Source organism: Hirundo rustica, chromosome Z (assembly GCF_015227805.2).
Source record: "Hirundo rustica isolate bHirRus1 chromosome Z, bHirRus1.pri.v3, whole genome shotgun sequence".
Classification (NCBI taxonomy): domain Eukaryota; kingdom Metazoa; phylum Chordata; class Aves; order Passeriformes; family Hirundinidae; genus Hirundo; species Hirundo rustica.
Genome location: NC_053488.1, coordinates 8,566,387 through 8,585,662, shown reverse-complemented (window position 1 = coordinate 8,585,662; position 19,276 = coordinate 8,566,387). Strand labels below are relative to the sequence as shown.

Genomic DNA, 19,276 nt, shown 5'->3' with positions numbered 1-19,276 from the left:
TGAAGGAGGGAGAAGTAGAGTTTAACCCTCTTTTGGGACACTTATAAAAGCAGCTTGAAAATTGTTACGAGTCGTTTGTCATAGTGGAAAAACAAAAAGTGGAGAAAATTAATATTCATGCTGAATTGCTGAATTTTGATTTGTAGGTCCTTAAGAAGTACCCCAAGAGCTATTGAATTAGCTGGCTCAAGTATGCATAGCAGTGTAACTGTAGAAGCACAGGTGAAAGAACTTACATGGACTTGCCTGTATGCTTGTGTTTAATCAGCTGATTACACCTGAGGTCTGTGAGGCTGCAGTCCTGTTGTTCCTACTACCTGAGCTCATTAGTGCAAAACTGACTGCAGCATATTTATAAATAAACTATAATTGCACATCAAAAACACATTATCTGTACTCCTAGAGCCTTAAGTCTTCCCTTTTTTTCGTATGGTTTCTCTCTAGTGGGTGTTGTAAAGCAAATGATTTGACCACATACTTGATTCTCCAAGTTGGTTGCTTCAGCATAAATTGAATGTAAAGATAAAGAAATGCTTGAGAAGAGGGAAAAAACACTTCCTGTACTTAATCCTTAGAATGAAGGTTGACAGCCTGAGTGAAAAAAATAGATGTTTTCCAATGAAAACAGGAGCAGGATTTTCTGTTGGGAAACTTTACCTTTCGAAAAATTACTATAGGCATGTAGTGATTTAATTATGGGGCATAACAACATATATATGAGACAAAAGAAGGGGTCACAGTGGATACTGTGGAGAAAATAGCATGTTAACACATCATTTCACATTCGTCTTAATGTCAGTTATGAGTTACTGGGCATGTTCTTCATAGTGCAGTGTGAGATGTTTATTTCTTACCGTAAATTCTGTCAGCAAAACCCCAGATGCTGAGCTGGTGGAGACTTGTGAGCCGAGAGTATTGGCCACGGATTGAAGCAGTTGTTCACATGTTGAACAATAGTGAATTTTTGAGGTCCTTTGTGTTTTAGGTACAGTGTTGTTGTAAGTCTGCCAGTATCAGCTATCTCTGATCTCTTGGTGTGCAGGATTCTTTTTTTTGCAGAATTGAGTGACTATATGTTGAAAGGAACTCTCTCATTATTACTTGCATGTAGTTTAGTGTGCTTTTTGCAGCATCATATGTGCAGTGTGAATCTTAAATTATCTGTTTTTCCTACTGTTAACAGAGTTATAGAACTTGACCCTGGAATTTTTCTAGAGCAGGTGTAAGCTGTAAAAAAGAATGAAACGGTTGCATGATAACATACTTGTATATTATGTTTGTGTTATAGAAAGGACTGGCAGTTTGTAAGTTCTGGAACTGCATGTTAGAATTATGGGAAAAGGACCTATTTGTTGTTAAGATTAAGAAAAGGAAGCAGTAGAGTGTTCTATCTCTGAGCTTGCTGATCTATGTTGCCAACTAATTATTTTGCTGAGTCCAGTAGAGTTGTGAGGTAAGCAAGTAGTGTCATGCATGACAACTTCAGCCTCTAGGGTGTTTTTATCACATAGTTATTGTTGTCACTGGTTGGCTAACAGTGATAGTGAGTTAGGTATTTTTGGTATGGAAAACTTAAAAAAACCCAACCAAGCAAACCGAAACCCCCCAAACTATCCTTATCCTCCTAATCTAATTAAAGGTTAGCGATATTTCCTGGTGATCTCAAATGCATTTCAAATACTATATTGCTGTCACAGTGCTTCAATAATAGATTGCAAATAGTCAATATAACTTCAGCGAGTATCTGTTAGCAAAGGAACTCTGAGTAATTTCCTTATCAGAAAAAAATTGTACTGTCTTTTAAATTACTTTCAGTGAGAGAATTTTGTTCCAAGCGTGTACCATTATTTCTGGGATGTGATGACTTATTCAAGGTAATTGATTTATAAACAGGCTTGATTCTACATGCCTTTGTAGTTAATGGAGGCTTCATTTTCATTTTATATATATACGTATTTTTGGATACAGATCTCCATCCTACTAGTTTGTGGTCCAAAACTGAATGTGTCCTTTTCCAGTTCAAATTCTGCCAATACTGGTGAAATTTTTAAGGTAGGCCTTCTGCGTGTTTTTTGTGTTTCTTAAGTTCATAATCGCACCTCAAATTCTTGCCTTTGGTGGGCCTCATTTATTTCATGCATTGCCAGCCAGAATCATTGAACCATAGAATATCCGGAGGTGGAAGGAACCCACAAGGATCAATGAGTCTAACTCCTGGCCTTCAGGGCGACCCAAGGAATCACACCATGTGCCTAAAATTGCCACTGCTTCACCTAATTTTAGAAAATGAAACAAATATAGAGCATTTTAGGAGATTTACAATACACCAAAAAGTGAAAGAACTAGTGAGTGTAACAGGATTTTTTTACGACGGCTTCTTCTACAGTAGCAAAAGAAATTGTAATTGAGTCAATTCTAATTATAGGCTTACCTGAATAATGTTATGTTTAGGGGACAAAATGGCTGAAAGGAAAATTTCACCTCCTGCATTAGACTGTGAAAGTGGCATTGTTCATTAACTTCAACCATGGGTAGCTGAGCAATATGCAAAACACGCTCCTTTAAGTTCTGGGCAATAGAGAAGATATTATTAAAACTTTTTTTTTTTAAAAATGTTGGTGGTCATTTGAAATTTAAGTAAAATTTATTGATGCAGCTAAAATAGAATAAGGCAAATTACTGAAAAATTTCCTAGTGATGACTTCAAAACCATCCACTCTTATTTTCTGGTTAACAGCTAATGGGAACGGTTCCACCCCTCCTCCCTGCCCCCAGATCTGAAAATACACCCTAAAATTTGCAGTGTCCCCATCATTTCCCACAGCTGGTATGTCTTCAGGAGTTCAATTATTTGAGGCAGTAAAACTAAGTGCCCTAACTTGAATTTAGTAAATACTAAGGTGGGTGTTTCAACCTGGAATGAGGCTTCACTTACTTGTGGTGGTAGGGGTGGTGGTATGCTGCTTTCAGCTTTGGTCCTCACTTCCTGCTGCTCAGGCAGTTTGTGAGTGGCAGTGGTGTTACCAAAAATTTGGTAAAATAAAAAAGTTGTTAAACACCTATGTGGCATTAAAAAGCATTCTTTATTTGGCCAGATGCACAGGGGAATAGTTTTTCTCAAAGCCATGCATTCTGAGAAAGGGGAAGTTACTGTTTATATACTGTATTTTACATACATATTGATTGATTATCACAATATGGTAATTATTTCCCTGAAATCATTGACGTATTTTTCCTCCCCTTTTATGCATGTGTTCTTCTGTCCTGGGTGGGGTGTGTGTTTCCCATGGTCCCTGGTGCTTGTAGATCGTGATGTTCCAGTCAACCTCTCTGAGCTGGCAGGGCACAGGGAATGGTGAACATACAGTTCTCCTTCTTACACAGTGGATATTGTGCAGTTACACGGGGCAGTAGTTTTTGGAGAAGAAGCATTGTGTTAGCTCACCAGATGTAGACAATTTATCATCTGTGAAGGGGGGTTGCTTTGGATATGCTGGGATTGCCATTGCTGCTCTGGTGACATGGTGGCAGGTGATGGCTTCAATCTTTCTTCTGTTCACGTCAAGACAATGAACCTGTCGATGGACCCAGCTCTTCTGTGGTGGTGGTTTTTTTGGTGTGGTTTTTTTTTTTTTTTTTTTTTTTTTTTTTTTTTTTTTTTTTTTTTTTTTTTTTTATTTGGGAGTGTGCCAGGGGTAAGAAGAGGGAGCAGTACCCATCTGTGTTTCTTTTCAGAACATTTTTATGACCCCAAGCACTTTGCAGTAGAGTCCAGTTTTCTCTTCTACTGTGGCTTGTTGCTATTGCTCTGAGGTAGCTCATGCTCCTAAGGCTCCCCAAAAAGAGGTGTGGAATGAGCAACCCGCTTGAAGCTGTGCTTGGCAAGTCTGACTTGTTCATGACTTGGTTCTTGAGACTTGAGATAAGATCAGTTACATTTTTTAGTAAATCACCGAGGGAGAAGTATCTAGCTTTCTGTATTTTTTTAAAGTATTCTTCACTTGTGTCATAAATACCTGTAGTGGATTTAACAAGATAATTAATTGAAGTAAGTATTTCTTGACCCTTGCCTTAAAGATGTCCAGATGGCAAGAGGCTATTTTGGAAGCTGCTATTTCACAGCAGCTAACAAAAACACATTGGTGCTAGCTTCTGGTAAGTCTGTGGTACACTGTAAACATACGCACAGCTTCTCTTTGGACTAATTGTGTCCATAGTTTGCTGTCAGCTCAAATTCAGATTCTTCCATTTTAGCAAAGTACATGCCTGTCTTCTGTTAGTATAGCGTAATAGAAAACTGCTTCTAATATTTTAACAAAAAACATTTCTATCAAAAACTTTTAAGATGCTTCCTCGGTATTTATTTTTGCTTTTTGACTGGTTACAAATCAGACTTTCTAGCAATTCAGTCTACATTGTCCTAAGTACTTTTGTAAAGGTAAAATCTTTCTTGTATGCCAAACATTTTCTTAATAATATGCTATTGGTTCATCATCAGAGACAGTTATTTCTAAATTGTAACTGAAAATGGAAGATTTGTAGGTATTAGATTTGGGCTCATTTAGTAACTCTTAGCCATCCTGTTATAATATGCATTTGACAGTGACAGAGGAAGGAGAGTAGTACTTCAGCAGTAGGAAAGACTTTTCTATTTAGAATAAAGCAAAGCCTGCCTTTTGTGACTGATTTTTGTGGAAGTGGGTTTTTAGTCTCTTTGTCCTTACACAAGTCATTTTGTCCTTATACAGTAAGTTGTACAACAAATATGCACATGCTGAGCGCAACAGAAATAAGAATGAGCAATGATTCTGTTTGGACCTTCAACAAATACTGATTACAGATGAACCTAGATGTACAAGAGGCATGTTCAAGGGGAAGATGCCACTGAACTGCAGTGATGTATTACCTATGTTCACCAACAATGATGTAATACTGTTAAATAATGCTAAATTATTGCCATTACGTAGTCAACTCAAACCACCCTTCATCAAAGTGTGTTTTGATAAATGTGCTGGACAACGGGGATTGCATTCAGATGTGGGAGGTGATGCTGTTAGTTCCAGTGTAGCTACTTTAGGCTGTCTGGTAGTTTAAGGCACAGGAAGGGAAGTAAAGATACCAGTAAAGCTTTCACAGGGGAAGTAGGGGAGGAAGTCAACAATGACCATTTTGGAATTGAAGAGAACAGAAGTCAGGGACCTCTGTCAGTGGATGACTCAATATCAATAGCTTATGAAAGTCATATGAACATTACTACCAGTGTGTCAGTATGTGGGCCAGAATACTGAATTAAGATGGAAGGGCTGAGGTGCAGCTGAAGCCTTCCTCTCAGTCCCTCATGAATCAGTTCACTTAAAAAGGAAAGTAGCTGCTTGGAGTGTTAAACTTGAAGGCAAATATGAATGCAGTATGAAAATGATGATGCTCAAAATTTTTTGTATAATACTGGCATTGAAATCACTTAACAAAGTAAAGTGTGGACATGTATAAATTCAAGGGTTGACAAAGAAATGTAAAAGCAGTAAAATGCATACAATTATGAATTAAACTATAGCAAGAAAAGTGTAGGAGTGCTATAATGCCAAAGGAAAAGGGGAGTGGACAGTATGAGGGGATTTTGTAATTTACTTTTTTATTATTGGAGGAATTGAGGGAGAGTTGATAATTAACTCACTTTGGGCAGGGCATGTTTTATCATGTAGTGGTTTAATGCAGTAGATTAGTGCAGTTCTCAGATAAAAGATTTATCTGTTGCCATCTTTTTGTCTAAGGCCTGGTTAATTTTGCTTCTTTAAATAGCATATTTCTTGCATGCTATTTCTGTGTTTAAAAGCCTGTGTAATATGAAAAGAAGAATTGGAGTTCTACACAGTCTGGTTGGCTTAATTCCAGTATTTTGTGAAAACTACTGTACCTTCAAGGCTCCTGTAGGGGGTAAAGATGGAAGGAGGGATCATTCCAGCATCACATGTCCTCACAATTTCGCTGGCAATTTTGATAGTGTTTACTGCCTAATTAGCTTTTCAACAGACACCCCCAGCATTATTTTAAATATTTCTTGGTGCCAATCCTGCAGGATTATTAGTAAGTGAATTAGTAAGCGAATTCTTACAGTAGAGATACTGACTATAGTACGGAGTAAATTCACTCTTCTTTCTTGTCAGTCAGGCAAAATATTACAGTTCAAGGAAAGGCTTAGTACAAGATTCTGTTGTTGTGTAGGATTGCATCTCCTCTAGCCTCTGTATCAAGATGTCTTAGACTTTCTTTCAGATGTCTGAGCAAGATAAAAACAGACTAAATATAGATTACTGTAAAGGACAGATAGTAAAGGTGGCTGTTAGAATGCCCTGCACATGGTAAGGCACAGACAATATTAGCCCTACAGATTTTGGATCTGATGCACATTTACAACAAAAAGCATTAATAATAGCACTTATCTCTCATATATCTTTCTAGACTAAATTGTCTTGTTATTTAAACCTTTTTACCTCGGGGATCCAGACTTAAACAAAACAATGTCAATTTGTGTACTAAATGCAAATGGTTGCCTTCCATCCTTTTTCTTGGGAAGCTCAAGTGGGATTCATATGAAATGAAAATTAGTGCAGCCTGGGAAGGGCCTAGTGTCTGATGGTGGATTTGAGACTGGTTTTAACCCCATGTCCTAGTTCTGGCCAGGACAGAGTTAATTCTTTTTTTTTTGGTACCGGATGTGGTGGTGTGTGCTGTAGTCCTGGCTGCAGGGGAGGCTGACTGAGCCTGTTGGGTCTCTGAGCCTGAGAGTTCTGGGCTGCCATGTGCTGTGCTGAGTGGGCAAGGCCAAGACCCAAATGTTATCATTACTGTCTTATCTCATTGCGGAGGAGGAAAGGAAAAGGGTCTCTTTCTCTTGCTGCCAAGAAGAAAGAAGTTTCTTTCTGATCCTGGAGAAAGTGTGGTGGGTGGAGGGTCTGTCCGGCGTTGTTTTTTGCTGTCCTGGACTTGCTGAGCATTTTTGCTTGTAAATAACCCTCTTTTTGTGTACATTTTTGTGTTTAGTGTTGTTGCTGTTCATTTTCTTACCTCATTGCTGTATCCAGTAAATGTCCTTACCTCAATCCTTGATCTCTGCCTTTTTTGTGTCCTACTAGAGTGAGAGAGGAGCAGTTTAACGGTTTTTGTTTTTACTGGGGAAACTAAGTTGGGAAATAACATTCCTAAATCACAGCAGCCTATGAGAAAGTGCACTTGTTAACCAAAGAGTGCTGATGTTTCCCAATGTTACAACAAACTTTAATAGAATGAGCCTTTCTCTTTCTTGAAAGGATCAGGGGAACACTTACTGCTTTTCAAATATTGATTTCTTTGAGGATAAATTGCCCTAATATTATTCTATAGTGATGAAGTTGAAAATTATTTAACGTAACTTTCCTAATGGCTTCTAGAGTGGATTAATACAGAATTTCTGGTGGAGTTATGTGTATTTTATGTTTACTTGACAAAATAGGTATTGCTGAAGCATTTTGCTGATGGCTTGTTTGGAGCTGTCTGGATGTGCAGACATGCTGGAAGTTTGGAAACGTCTGACTCTCAACACTAGGAAATATTTGATTTTACCCTTCTCTGAGAACTTCATCTTACCAGTGTCTGAGAAGTAGAGTCAAAAATGAAGGAAAGAAAAGTCATAGACCTCTTTTTATGCAGAAAGCATTAAAGAAGTAAACCATACCTATTTAAATGGAAGGTTTGTGTAACTTAGTTTTTTGCAGTCACTTCTTAATTCTCTTTTTCCTGTACAGATGAGAAGGAATTAACCTTTTGAGGTGATAGATACAAAGCTCTCTCTGACTGCATATGTCACTGATATATTTCAGGATTGACATAAATGGAATATCAAAGATGTGTATATTGCAATCAATGCCTTAAGCTTTTTATGGCACCCTTTTAGTTGAGGATGAGGGGAGCCTAATGCAAAAAGAGAACCAAAATTTCATAGAAAGAGGCAGAAAGAGCAGATGGGAAATTAATTCAGGTTTTCCAGTTCTGGGAAAAGTTATCCTAGATAATTGGGCAAGAAACCACAGATTTGTTGTACATTTTTCTTCCAGTCTTGGGCAGGCTGTTAGCAAATTGGGTTATAAAATGTTTATGGGTTCCACTTTACCGGTGTAACAAAGAACAACAGCACATTTGGAAGACTAATTGGAAAGTGTTAGAAGACCCTGTGCTGCTGCTTGGGAACTTCTATGTTCCGAGACAGTCACTTCCCAGAGACCTCAGCAACTCTCTGTGGATCTACTGTTCAAATAAAATTATGAAGTTGAGGCTTTTGATTTCTTGGTAAACCTGTGCTGATGTACTGAGGTACACATTCTTTGTCAGTGGTCATGCACATAGCCACGGCTTAGCTGCTTTGAGATTACAAGATAAATGAAGTGGGGTTTAATAATGTCGGGAAACAAATGTTTAGGCCATATATTTGGAGATGTTTTTCATTTGATCTGTTCAGTCAAGATCTTGTATTGTGTTTTTGAACTGAGATTTGATTAAAAATAAGAAGTCTTCTGAATTGTTGCTTTGCATTAAATTATTGGTGTTCCAAGAGAAGTCAGTTGCCTTAGTAATGTGATTGTCTCACTTCTGCATAGTTTGCAGAGATAAGTAAGAACTTTAGGTGGACATATTGCCAAAACCAGTATATAGCCTGTTGTCCTGTTTCTTGACAGTGGCCGAAAGTAAGCAGAAATTAACAGTATTGATATGTGCTTGTCATCTTAGTATAATTCCCCGAATACTCTCCTTGCTGCTAGTTTGTAGCTCAGGCTTCATGAGCTGGAGGTGTTGTGTGCCTCATTAGTACCTGTAGGGAGACAATCCTGACTGAGTGGTGTCACGCTGTGTAGGGGAGTGTGGCCCTGGGCTGGCGCTGTCCTGCCCAAGTGACACCACTGAGCAGAGAGCACAGGCACTGAGAGCCCCATGTGAGCACTGCTAAGGAACGGCTGGGCTGCACCTTGGTCATCTCCCCTCCCTTGGGACACTGGATAGCCAAAGATTCTTGGGAACTGAGTGATGGATGTTAGGTAGATTATGAGGAATTCTGGAAGAGAAGCAGAATAGTCCTCACCAGCAAAACGATGTAATTGTCCACATGGTGTCTTATTCCAGTAAATCTCACTTTGTCCTTCTGGCTCAGAACCTTATTCCTTCAAGGGCTAAATAGAGGAATATTCCTTAATATGTTTTTTTTAGTTTGTCTTAATTTTTGACTATCTTTCAGAGTTTAAGTTTCTTTTGGTTCAGAACTAGTATTCTAGATGTTTGCATCTGTTGCTGCTTTGAATGTGTTTCTGTGTAGAAAAAAGGTACATATGGTTTTGAGGACAGAGAACTGTATCTAGTGGAAGGCTGGTGTGAAGGACTAACAAGTGAATGACAGGAATTCTGTTGGAATCAGCTGTGGTCAGGGTGGCAGTGAAAGATGTTTTACAGCGGCAAGAGCATTACAGTGAACTGTCCATTGCATTGCCTCAACTGCAACATCTCTTATTTTAACTGACTCTTTCTGAACTTGACAGGCAAATACTTGCTTCCCAGTGCAACTGGACAGCAGCTGTGGCAACCTATAGAAACCACTAATCTTGTTCGGATGCGCTACCAGACCCTTGGACAGTCAGCACCTTCACTCACTGCTAGTTTGGTGAGTAATTTTTTTTCGATGCTAGAAATGTACCAAAAAAATCGTATCTGTGTCTGTTGGTGTGAGGAATCTCTCCTCCTTAAGCTGCATTTTAAAAGTATCTAATGCATGCCTACACACAACATTACTTAATATGTTGAGTGCAGCTGAATAACATTTATGGTAGCAGTAACCTGAATTGGGTTACTGCATTTTGCGTAAAGCCTGAGCTGAATGTTGCGTTAATATAGCTGTTTACATTTAAATGGTTTCTTTCCTGAAAAAGAAGGCAAGCAATAGAAGGCAACTGGCCTTTCTCCTGAGTATTATTTTCTGTCAATGCCTGTTTCCAGTTCCTGAAGTACTTTGTCCTCATGAGGACATAGATATGAAGCATGAGTTTAATGAAGTCTTTTGGATCAAATGATAAGGGAAAAGAAAGGGGCAGAGATGCATCATACACTTGAACTTTCAGCTTTTTGTTTTCAAGCATCTATTTTACTGCTTTGTGTTTCTGTATATTATCTTGAGAAGTGTTGACGTTAATGCAGGGCCCTGTGTACTAGCCTGTACTTTTCTTCAAAGACTTATGATAATATATTTCTTGCATAAAGAAAGAAAAAAAAAAATATTAATGCTTTGCCTCCCCCCTCTCCTGCCTTTTGCTGGTCATTAGAACTTTGTTGATCCATGTCTGCTTTCTAGGGGAAGCTTATTTTGTGATTTGTTTTGGGTTTTTTTAAACACAGTATTCAGGTTGAAGGCAGCTGTGGTCAGCCAGTGCAGAACAGATATCACCATGACACTTTTTCATATCATGTTGATAGGTAGATGGCTGTTTTATCCATGATCTGTCTGAAGTAGTATTTCACTTCAAATGCAACTAAACTTCACATGTAAATCTAATCCTGGCTTCTGCTTGGTGATGGTACTGTTTGTGTCTCCTTAGGGCAGATGCGGCTTTTTGGACTCCATGCGTAGTACAAATACTTAATTTTGTTGGAAGTTCTATTCTTTGGACCCTAATATTTTCCAGGGAATTAAGTGTCAACCTGTGTATCTTGTTAATTGTGAATGAAGTATTTGGATTATATATATTGAAATGAAAAAGAAAGTAGATGAATGGTCAGAAATTATTTTAAATTGCATTAAACCCACATTTTTTCTTCTTTTCTATATTTGGGAATAAAAAAAATATTTCTTCCAAATTAACTGAATTTTTGATGGTCTGTTTCTATCTACACAACTATTAGGGGGCATGCTGCTAGCAGTATTGTGCCTTTATTTTGATGTGATGCTTAAACTGTAGGAAGAAGGAGATGCAGCGCTGCTTCGATGGTAAGTATTTCAAATCGTCATAAAACAATAGACTAATGAAAAATTCAGTGAGCCTTGCTTCCTTGAGGCCCTTTAACTCATCACCTATATGGTTTTATGGCACGTCTGTGTGCCACATACTTCTTCCTTCCTGTCTCTCCACATCTTTTATCTGTGCCTGACTGCAGTTTCTTTCATGCTGGTGCAAAAGCACGCAAGAGCCATCTAAGCAGATCTGAGCAGATTGTGCACAGGGTGGAGGCGCAGGTTCCTCAGAAGTATTTATTTCTTATCTGGAACTGCTGATCAGACTTTCCTCCTAGGGAGGTTAATGTTAGTGTCACATAGGCAGAGCTCTTCTCGAGCCTCCTTTGACAAATACTTTGCTGTCTGGCTTTTGAAGGACTCTGGTCTTTGCTTGAAAGGAGCCATAAGTCAGAGATCACTCCCTCTCCTTGCATACTTTTCTCCTTGATTCTGTGATTTAGCAGAATTGAATTTGGGAGGCCTATTGTTAGAGTCTAGTAATTGGAGCTTTTAATCACACTTAGGAGAGCGTTTACCCTTATGTAGAAGAGATTTTTATGAAGAATTTTCACGTAGCGGTTCACAGTCTGAGATGAAATTCCTTTAAATGTATTGTCTCACTCATCTGAAAAATGATTGGCCTGTTATTAATTCTTTTATTAGAATGACTCATTCTCACTTGGGTTGATATGGATCTGACTGAATAGTGATTGTGAGCCAATACAGACAAGAATGACAAGTGAACAGGTCAAAGATACATGCTTGTGTTTAGTGCAAAAAAAAAAGAGCACAAAAAACATACTATGTTTTTTCTTGCTCTGTCGATAATTTATTAAAAATTCACAAAATCTTGCACTGGTTCACAGGTGTAAAACCTTTCTATGGGAAATGATAGGTTTTGGGTTTTTTTACAGAATTTTGATTTAAAATGCTGCAGGTGTTGCTTTAGATAGAGTTCAATAGCTATGCATGATTAACTCCTGTAGTATAGGCAGTTGGACTATAAATTAAAAATACAGTTTCCGTGTAGACCTGCAGAACTGGGTTGAAGATGTATAGGAGAAGGCTGATTTTGTGATGGATGGGTAGTGTACTGGATTTGATATGGACCTTTAATTCACAGAACCACAGAATAATCTGAGTTGGAAGGGACCCAGAAGGATCATAAAGTTCAGCTCTTGGCTCTGCAGAGGACAACCCCATAAATCACACCATGTGCCTGAGAGCATTGTCCAAATACTTGAAGGCAGTTACCACTTCTCTGGCAAGCCTGTTCCAGTGCCTAGCCACCTTGTGGGTGAAGAACCTTTTCCTGATATCCAGTCTAAACCTCCTCCTCTGTTACAACTTCAGGCCATTCCCTCAGGTTCTGTCACTGGGCACCAGAGATAAGAGATCAGTGCCTGCCCCTCCTCTTCCCCTCATGAGGGAGATGTGAATGCAGTGAGGTCCCCCTGCAGTTCAGAGGCAGAGATAATCGTGTTACTCTTCAATTTCTGTCATGAGCTTTTTGAAACACCTATGACAGATTCTGTGGTGGTGAAACAGACGATGGGAGTCTGCGCAGAGAATCAGTGTGAACTTAAAAACATTGAGAAAATGATGCAGAATGTCTTCAACACTGAATAGAAAGGGAAAGCTGACTTGCGAAGTGGTTCTGATTTAGATTGTTTTTATGGGCCGTGTTGGTCTGGTCAGTCTCTTCCTCTCCATGGTCAGTGGGAGGCCATTCAGTGCATGTCTCAGTGCTGAGTTTTGCAGGAGTGTAGGGAAACTGTGGTATAGCTAGTTTATCTGACTCCATGCACCGTAGGCTGTCGGTCATCTCACTCGACTTCAGGCATCTTTTCAGGTTAGGATGGATTGGGGGTTGATGTGAAGTTGATGCCTCATTCAGTGTCCAAAGTTTAGGGATCATTCTCCTGTTCTCTATCAGTCCCCTGCCTTATCAGTCTTATAAGTATACTTACTTATCAGTCCATAAGTATTTTCAAAAACCATTTGTAAACTTACTGTTTTGACTTTTCCATTTATTACTGTGTGAATTTTTGGAAAAATCTTCAAAATAAATTGAAATAAGGCTAAGTTTGTGAAGTTCTCATTGTAATAAGCTGATATGCTTAAAAATACAATAACAAGTCTGAAACAGCAATTAATGACTGGTTTAGGTATTTTGTTCGACACAGATTGAATGAAATTCTTGATTTTAATGTTTTCGAGTTAGCTTCATATATAACAACAATGGAAACCTAAAAATAGAGTGCCTCTATGATACATATTGATAAATGTGTAGATGAAAGGAAAGTAATTTGCTCAAATTAATTGGGCAAAATTTCTTCAGATTTGGCTTTGTCATGGTTTAGTGTCAAAGTCCTGTTCTGGGTTTTGTTGATTTATTGCTTGTTTGGCTGCATGGTGGCTTTTTTCCACTTTTTTTTAAAAAAGGAATCTCTTGCTTTAAGGAACAGGAAGTCTTTCATTTTGTTTATCTATTTATAGAAATTAAAAAAAAAAAAAATCCTTTGTGCCACAAGAAAGGTTTCTCACAGTCCAGAGAGCTTTCTGAGAGCCTATTTCATGAATACTTGTGGCAACATGCTCTGTGAAATATCCACTTAATAAAAATACACTGTAACAAAGATCCTCAAATGAAATAATTAGACCGTAATACACTTGGCTTTTGAATTCAGTCAAGACTGGATGTGTGATTTCAGCTTTATGGCAAGTATTGAGCTTAGCTTGGCTATTCCTTCTGTTGTGTGAGATGAATATACAGCATGAAGTAAATCTGGCTCTGAAAGGCATGTGGTTCCTTCTTGGAAATGTGAAAGATGTCAGTAGATGACTATTACTTTAATAATGGATCATCTTTTAGTACTTGAAAATGGTTTCTAGTAACATCAAATCTAGAAAAGCCGTAAAACTGGCCTTTGTGAATCTCTTATGCCCTTTCCTACTGAGCAGTGAAGGGAGTTTTGTCTGACTGGAAACATTTGCTACTTTTTAGCATACTACTTTATTTTTACAGGATTTACCTTTTGATTTCTTCCCCCTCCAAACCAGACATCCCCCTGCAAACTGCCTTCCCCAAAACAACGGAAGACTGAATTTGCGAACATCTGTACTTTGATTGCTTTTTATTGCCATTTTATAAGTGTTAATTTGTAAGAATGGTTTTATGGAAACTGGAGGGGGCTAATTATATAAAGTACTGGTTTAGAAGTTGGATTGCTGAAGGGACAAAACATAGGAAATGTTCAATGTCTATGAAAAACAGTTCTACTTCTTCAGAATGAGCTTAGCCTCTTCCTTTCTTTTAAATAATGTAATACTGAAAATGAGTAAGTGTGTCTTTGTTAAATATGCCATTAACTTCAGCTAAATTGACATAATGTTGACAGTTATTATGAGAAGTGTTTCAAAACTAATTATGCTAATTAGAACTTAACTACCAGTTATTGCATGTATTCAAACAGCACACCAACACCCTTTTGTGTGTTTTATTCCCCAGATGTAAGACAGCCATTTGTTGTCTGAGAAGCTGCAGAATTGCAGCATAGATAATAAATGATTGTGAACAAATAAAATGCATTCTTTAGAAGCACTAATTGGTTAGATAAGTGAATGACAGTATCAGTTGTGCTTAGCCAACCAACATAATGTAAAAAAGGCTTTTATTTAAATGTTTTATTTTGGAATTGTAGGAGATCTTTCAAATCACTAATTGTCCATGTTCAATTTTATCTAATGAATATCAGGTGTAGCTGAACTTATTTTTAAGTAAACCTTCTTGAAAGCAAAAGCAAGCTGCATCTGAAACTTAGGTTGCTTTTAGTTCTTCCGGTCCAGGGATTCATGTTTTCAATGCTTGAGTGTGAGCAGTTAATTAATACTCTGAAAGTTAATGCAGAGCAAGTACAAGGATGGCACTTATGAGAAGCACAAATAAACTATATAATAGGAATTGCCAAAGTAGCTAATCTTGGCTTGTTATCTCAAATCTCCTCCAAAATAGTTAGCAAGACTTCCGAAACACTGAAGAAACTGAGGAAATTGCTTGACTGCTAAAGCACTGTATAAAGCCAAACACCATATTCTTGTTTAACTTAAAAAAAGCTTAACATCTAAGAGTAATTACTGAAAATCTTTTTAAAATGTGAGGTTTGTTCCCATGAAATGCTAAAATTGTCAACTAATGATAGCAGGTTTTCTGTGCTTCAATGGCTTCTAACTTTTAAGACTAGAGAGTTTTTCTCCCTTGTGTATTATATTCCATTAATTCCTTACCTATTAATACGTATTTGCATTCGTATTTCTTTCTCTGTATTTGCCTTTTAACAAATACTTGATTGCAGTTCTAATCCAGTAGATAGATCTAATTTAGTACTAGCAAGAGGGAGGCGAACATGCATCTTCATAGATACGCCCTTATGCTTTGTATTTGTACACAGCAAAAGGCTGGAGTAGACCTGGTCCAGACCCATGAAACTATAATACTTTGACAAGCTGATGCAAGAAGTTGGTGACTGGTATTCTCTTTCATAAATTTGATATAAATATATCTCTACTTGGCTCTGTCATTGCTTTCAAAATAGTCATGGTGTACTTGAATTTGAAACAAAACTGTAGATTCAGTTGCTTGACAGAATTCTAGATACTGAATCCTTTCCTAAGTCATCTGATTGAAACTAGTGGCTTTATTAATTCTTACACTTTTCTTGCTCATTCTTATATGTAGATAAAATACAGACGTGGTGATGGCTGGGGTTAACATTTCCCCCAGAGAGAGCTTGTGATTTCTCAGAATTGAGAACACAGCTTGTGCAGCAAATTAGCATTAGTTTAAGAGTAATAGGAAAAGCAGGTAAAATAATCACCTCTCAGAGAAGACTAACCTAGGCTAAAAAGTCCTGTGATGATATGCAGTGTATTTTTCAAAAATACCTCCTTTGTGGTGAAGTAGGTCACTTCCCATCAGCCTCAGTTAGCTTCCAGCTGACAGGATGTACTGAGCATGAGAGTGAACTGAAAGGAGCTATTGCACAGTTTATTAGAGCTGAATGTAGGTAAAACCCTCGTCTGTATCCTATTAATGGTACAGAATGAGTGGAGATCAAATACATGCAGGAGCTAAGCAATACATCCCTGTTTTGCCCGAGTACCATGCTTCTGTTTTCCAGATGTCCCATATAATAGTGTTCCTTCATGAGAGACTTATCTTGAATGTTGAAGAGGCTCACTAAGACCAGTTTCTAGTTCTAGATAATCAGGAATCTAGGGCTGTTAAATTTTTTGTCAGCTTAGGATGTCTTTGTTCTACTAGATTTTTGTTTGGTTTGTAGGACCCACATGGTTTTGATCAGTGAGCTAGGTTAAATATAGTGCATCACCTCTGGAACTGAAGCTTCTGACTTTGTGTCAGTAGTGGCTCTGAATAAGGGCTTATTCTTGTCTGCTGTAATATTTGAGTTGTCTATGTGTGGTGTTATCTGATGGTTATCTTAAAATGTCATCTAGAATTGTGTTGCTAGTATTATTCAGAAAGTGGGGAAAGTGGGAAGTGTTAGAAAAGTGAGGCTGTGAACTTTTCACCCAGGTAGAATTGGCCACATGAGAAACAAAGGAGTAGTGTGTTTGGTAGTAAACTGTCTGACCAGGAGAAAATAATGTGTAATCATTTATAGTATTTGAAATTTAGATGCCTTTCCGGGAGTAAAACTTTCTTGGCTTATTGTTGGACTTTACTTAGAGGATAACTGCATAAAATTGTAATCTGTGATTAACAAGGGATAAAACTGAGGAATAAAATTATGAACTTATTTGGCCTTAGATCAAAAGCTCCTGCAGCTCCTTAAAGAATTTTATAGGTGTGGAAATGGAAGGAGGATAAAGAGGTTAGAAAGGACATGAAGTGCAGGAAGAAACTAGAAAAATGACTGACATTTGGAAGGATTGAGGAAAATTTAACCATAATGCTGTCTCCAGTTCCATGCTGTCTCCTGTTCCCTCTGGTCGCAAAAAGCAGACTCTTGTGAATTCATTGTCTCTCAGTTAACATATTAATTGAAACACTGATGCATCTATAGTTTTTAACATTTAATGAGAGATTAGTAAACAAGTTGCAATGGGGCTTCCTTTGCTTGAGGAGTGTGTGCTCATATACAAATCTAATTTGATTGGTCTGATTTCCAGTTTCAGAAGTACATAATGAAAGTTTAAACTAATTTCAGTCACAGCTCTGTCTTTAAAATAAACTGAGATAAACTGGGCATGGGGAATAATGCGTTGACTGTAGGAAAGCCGCTGTCTATTCTTCTGTCTGCATTCAGAATCAGAAGTGGGAGGTGTTGGTAGCCTCAAAGTGAGAGCTCCCTGTGTGGTGTGGGTGAGCAGTAGTAGGTTAGGGTGTTGCTTGGTGTTCTTATAAGGCAGCTGCAATTTCTTTGACTGTTCTTAGCACTCTTAAGAATTTGGTACTCATGCATAATTATGATGGGTTGATTAATTTAAAAAATATGGTAGAGGACAAGATACTGTCCCACTGACCTGAATTTTAATAGTGATTCTCTGTATTGTTAAGAAACTTAATTTTTACCTTTGTGAAAACGTTCTTCCTGGTGCTGCTATTGCTATAGAAAACTTGATCCTTGCTTTGGCAGTTCCAGTTGACAAAAATGCAAATACTAAAATTCTTTGAACTTCCTAGTAAAGTTTGGCCTAAATGATGGGATTGTTTGGAAGCTGATGAGGTGTATTCCTTTGTGATTTTTTTTTTTTTAATTTATTTTTTTATTTTTTTTTTTTTTTTGCTATGGGGCATCATCCTTATGCTAAAAGATAACTAAATAGGTCACAAATCTAAGTTAATGAAGTACCATTTTTATTTTCCCTCCTGTAAGGTGACATGTTCTCATGCCTGTGGTACTTGCAAAGGGACTGTAGGGTATCAGAGGATGGAAGCAGACAGTGAGGAGACAATAGCTCTCATTCCTCAAGCTGAAGTACTCCCATGGTTCTGATGATAGCTGTAGCTCTCAAAACAAAGAGACTCAAACAGAGTTGGATGACACTGCTGACTTACAGGCGCTGGAGCAGGGTGGGGAAATGTAGTTTTTCAGGATGTCTGATGGGAATGAAAATTCCTCCTCATTGATTGATCTGTGTTGTTTTGGTTTTTTTTTAAGTTCCACAAAGCAAAGGTATCTAGCAGGAATTTTTCTGAACACACAAGGGAGTACTTTTGTGTTGGATGGCACATTGCTACTTCTAATCTCTTAGAGTTTTTGGTTTAAAAGCAACTGCTGTTTTACTGACCTGAAACTTTAAGTGGGTTGACTGCCACATTCGGCTTTGACATGTGCTGCTGGATATTTGTAACACTGTTTTTTGAGTCAGACTTTCTTGTACATTCATGTGAAACCAGATGTGCTACTGTAAAATGCACTTTCATCCTGTGGATGGAGGTGGGAATGTGGACTTTGATATTTTTTACCATACCACACCATACCATACCAGACCTTACCTGTAAGTATTCTTGTTCTGATATACAGTGATTTAAACTGTTCTGGCTTCACTGGCATGACATGGTCATCATGTTTGCTTCCCTCTTCTGTACCCTGCCACAATGGAGTGATGATTTTTAGCATCAACTCTGTTGTCATCTAAGTGAAAATAGAAAGTCTTGTGGGTGGTGGTGGTTTTTTTTTTTTTTTTTCCCTCCTTTCTTTTATCACAGTATGCCCAATTGGTGCATATATCTCTGTCCAGTTCTATCAGATTTCTAATAAAGCAATAGTATAACAAGATCATTGCATCTATAAAGGATTTTTTTCCATGGCATTGTGAAGATTAAGAAACTAGGTAAGTGCTCAAATTGACCTAATGTCACTTGAGTAAAAGATATAATAATCAGCAGGAGATTGGTTAACTGCTACTCTCTCATGAATACATTTAACCTCTTGATCGTTGCAGAATAGCTGCAATTATGTAGTACAATGGAAGATACTCAGTATTTGGTCAGTTAAATTCAGAAATGATGGTTGGCCTGGAATAATTTCATAGTAATAATACACACTTGGCTGACCACAGATTCCTTGTTCTGTCTGTTAGGCTGTCTATTTGAGAGGGGATGAAGGTAGTAAGAAACAAAGTTGAATTATGATATTGCCCTGCTGTAAATGAGGGAGAAAAAAATCAAGTTAAGTAAGCAAACTTGCCTACAGCTGAAGTGGTGCATATCCTGAACAAACATTCCTAGCATGATGTTGCTTT

At 37.9% G+C, this 19,276-nt stretch overlaps 1 protein-coding gene across 1 annotated transcript in view; it reads left to right on the top strand.

Annotated features, from left to right (window-relative positions):
* The window catches only part of MAST4 (microtubule associated serine/threonine kinase family member 4), a 278,078-nt gene that overhangs the window by 66,404 nt on the left and 192,398 nt on the right, over positions 1 to 19,276 (top strand). Inside the window, exon 3 of the mRNA XM_058423983.1 lies at positions 9,561 to 9,682. Within this exon, the coding sequence (XP_058279966.1) occupies positions 9,561 to 9,682 (122 nt within the window). The remainder of the gene's footprint in view (positions 1 to 9,560; positions 9,683 to 19,276) is intronic.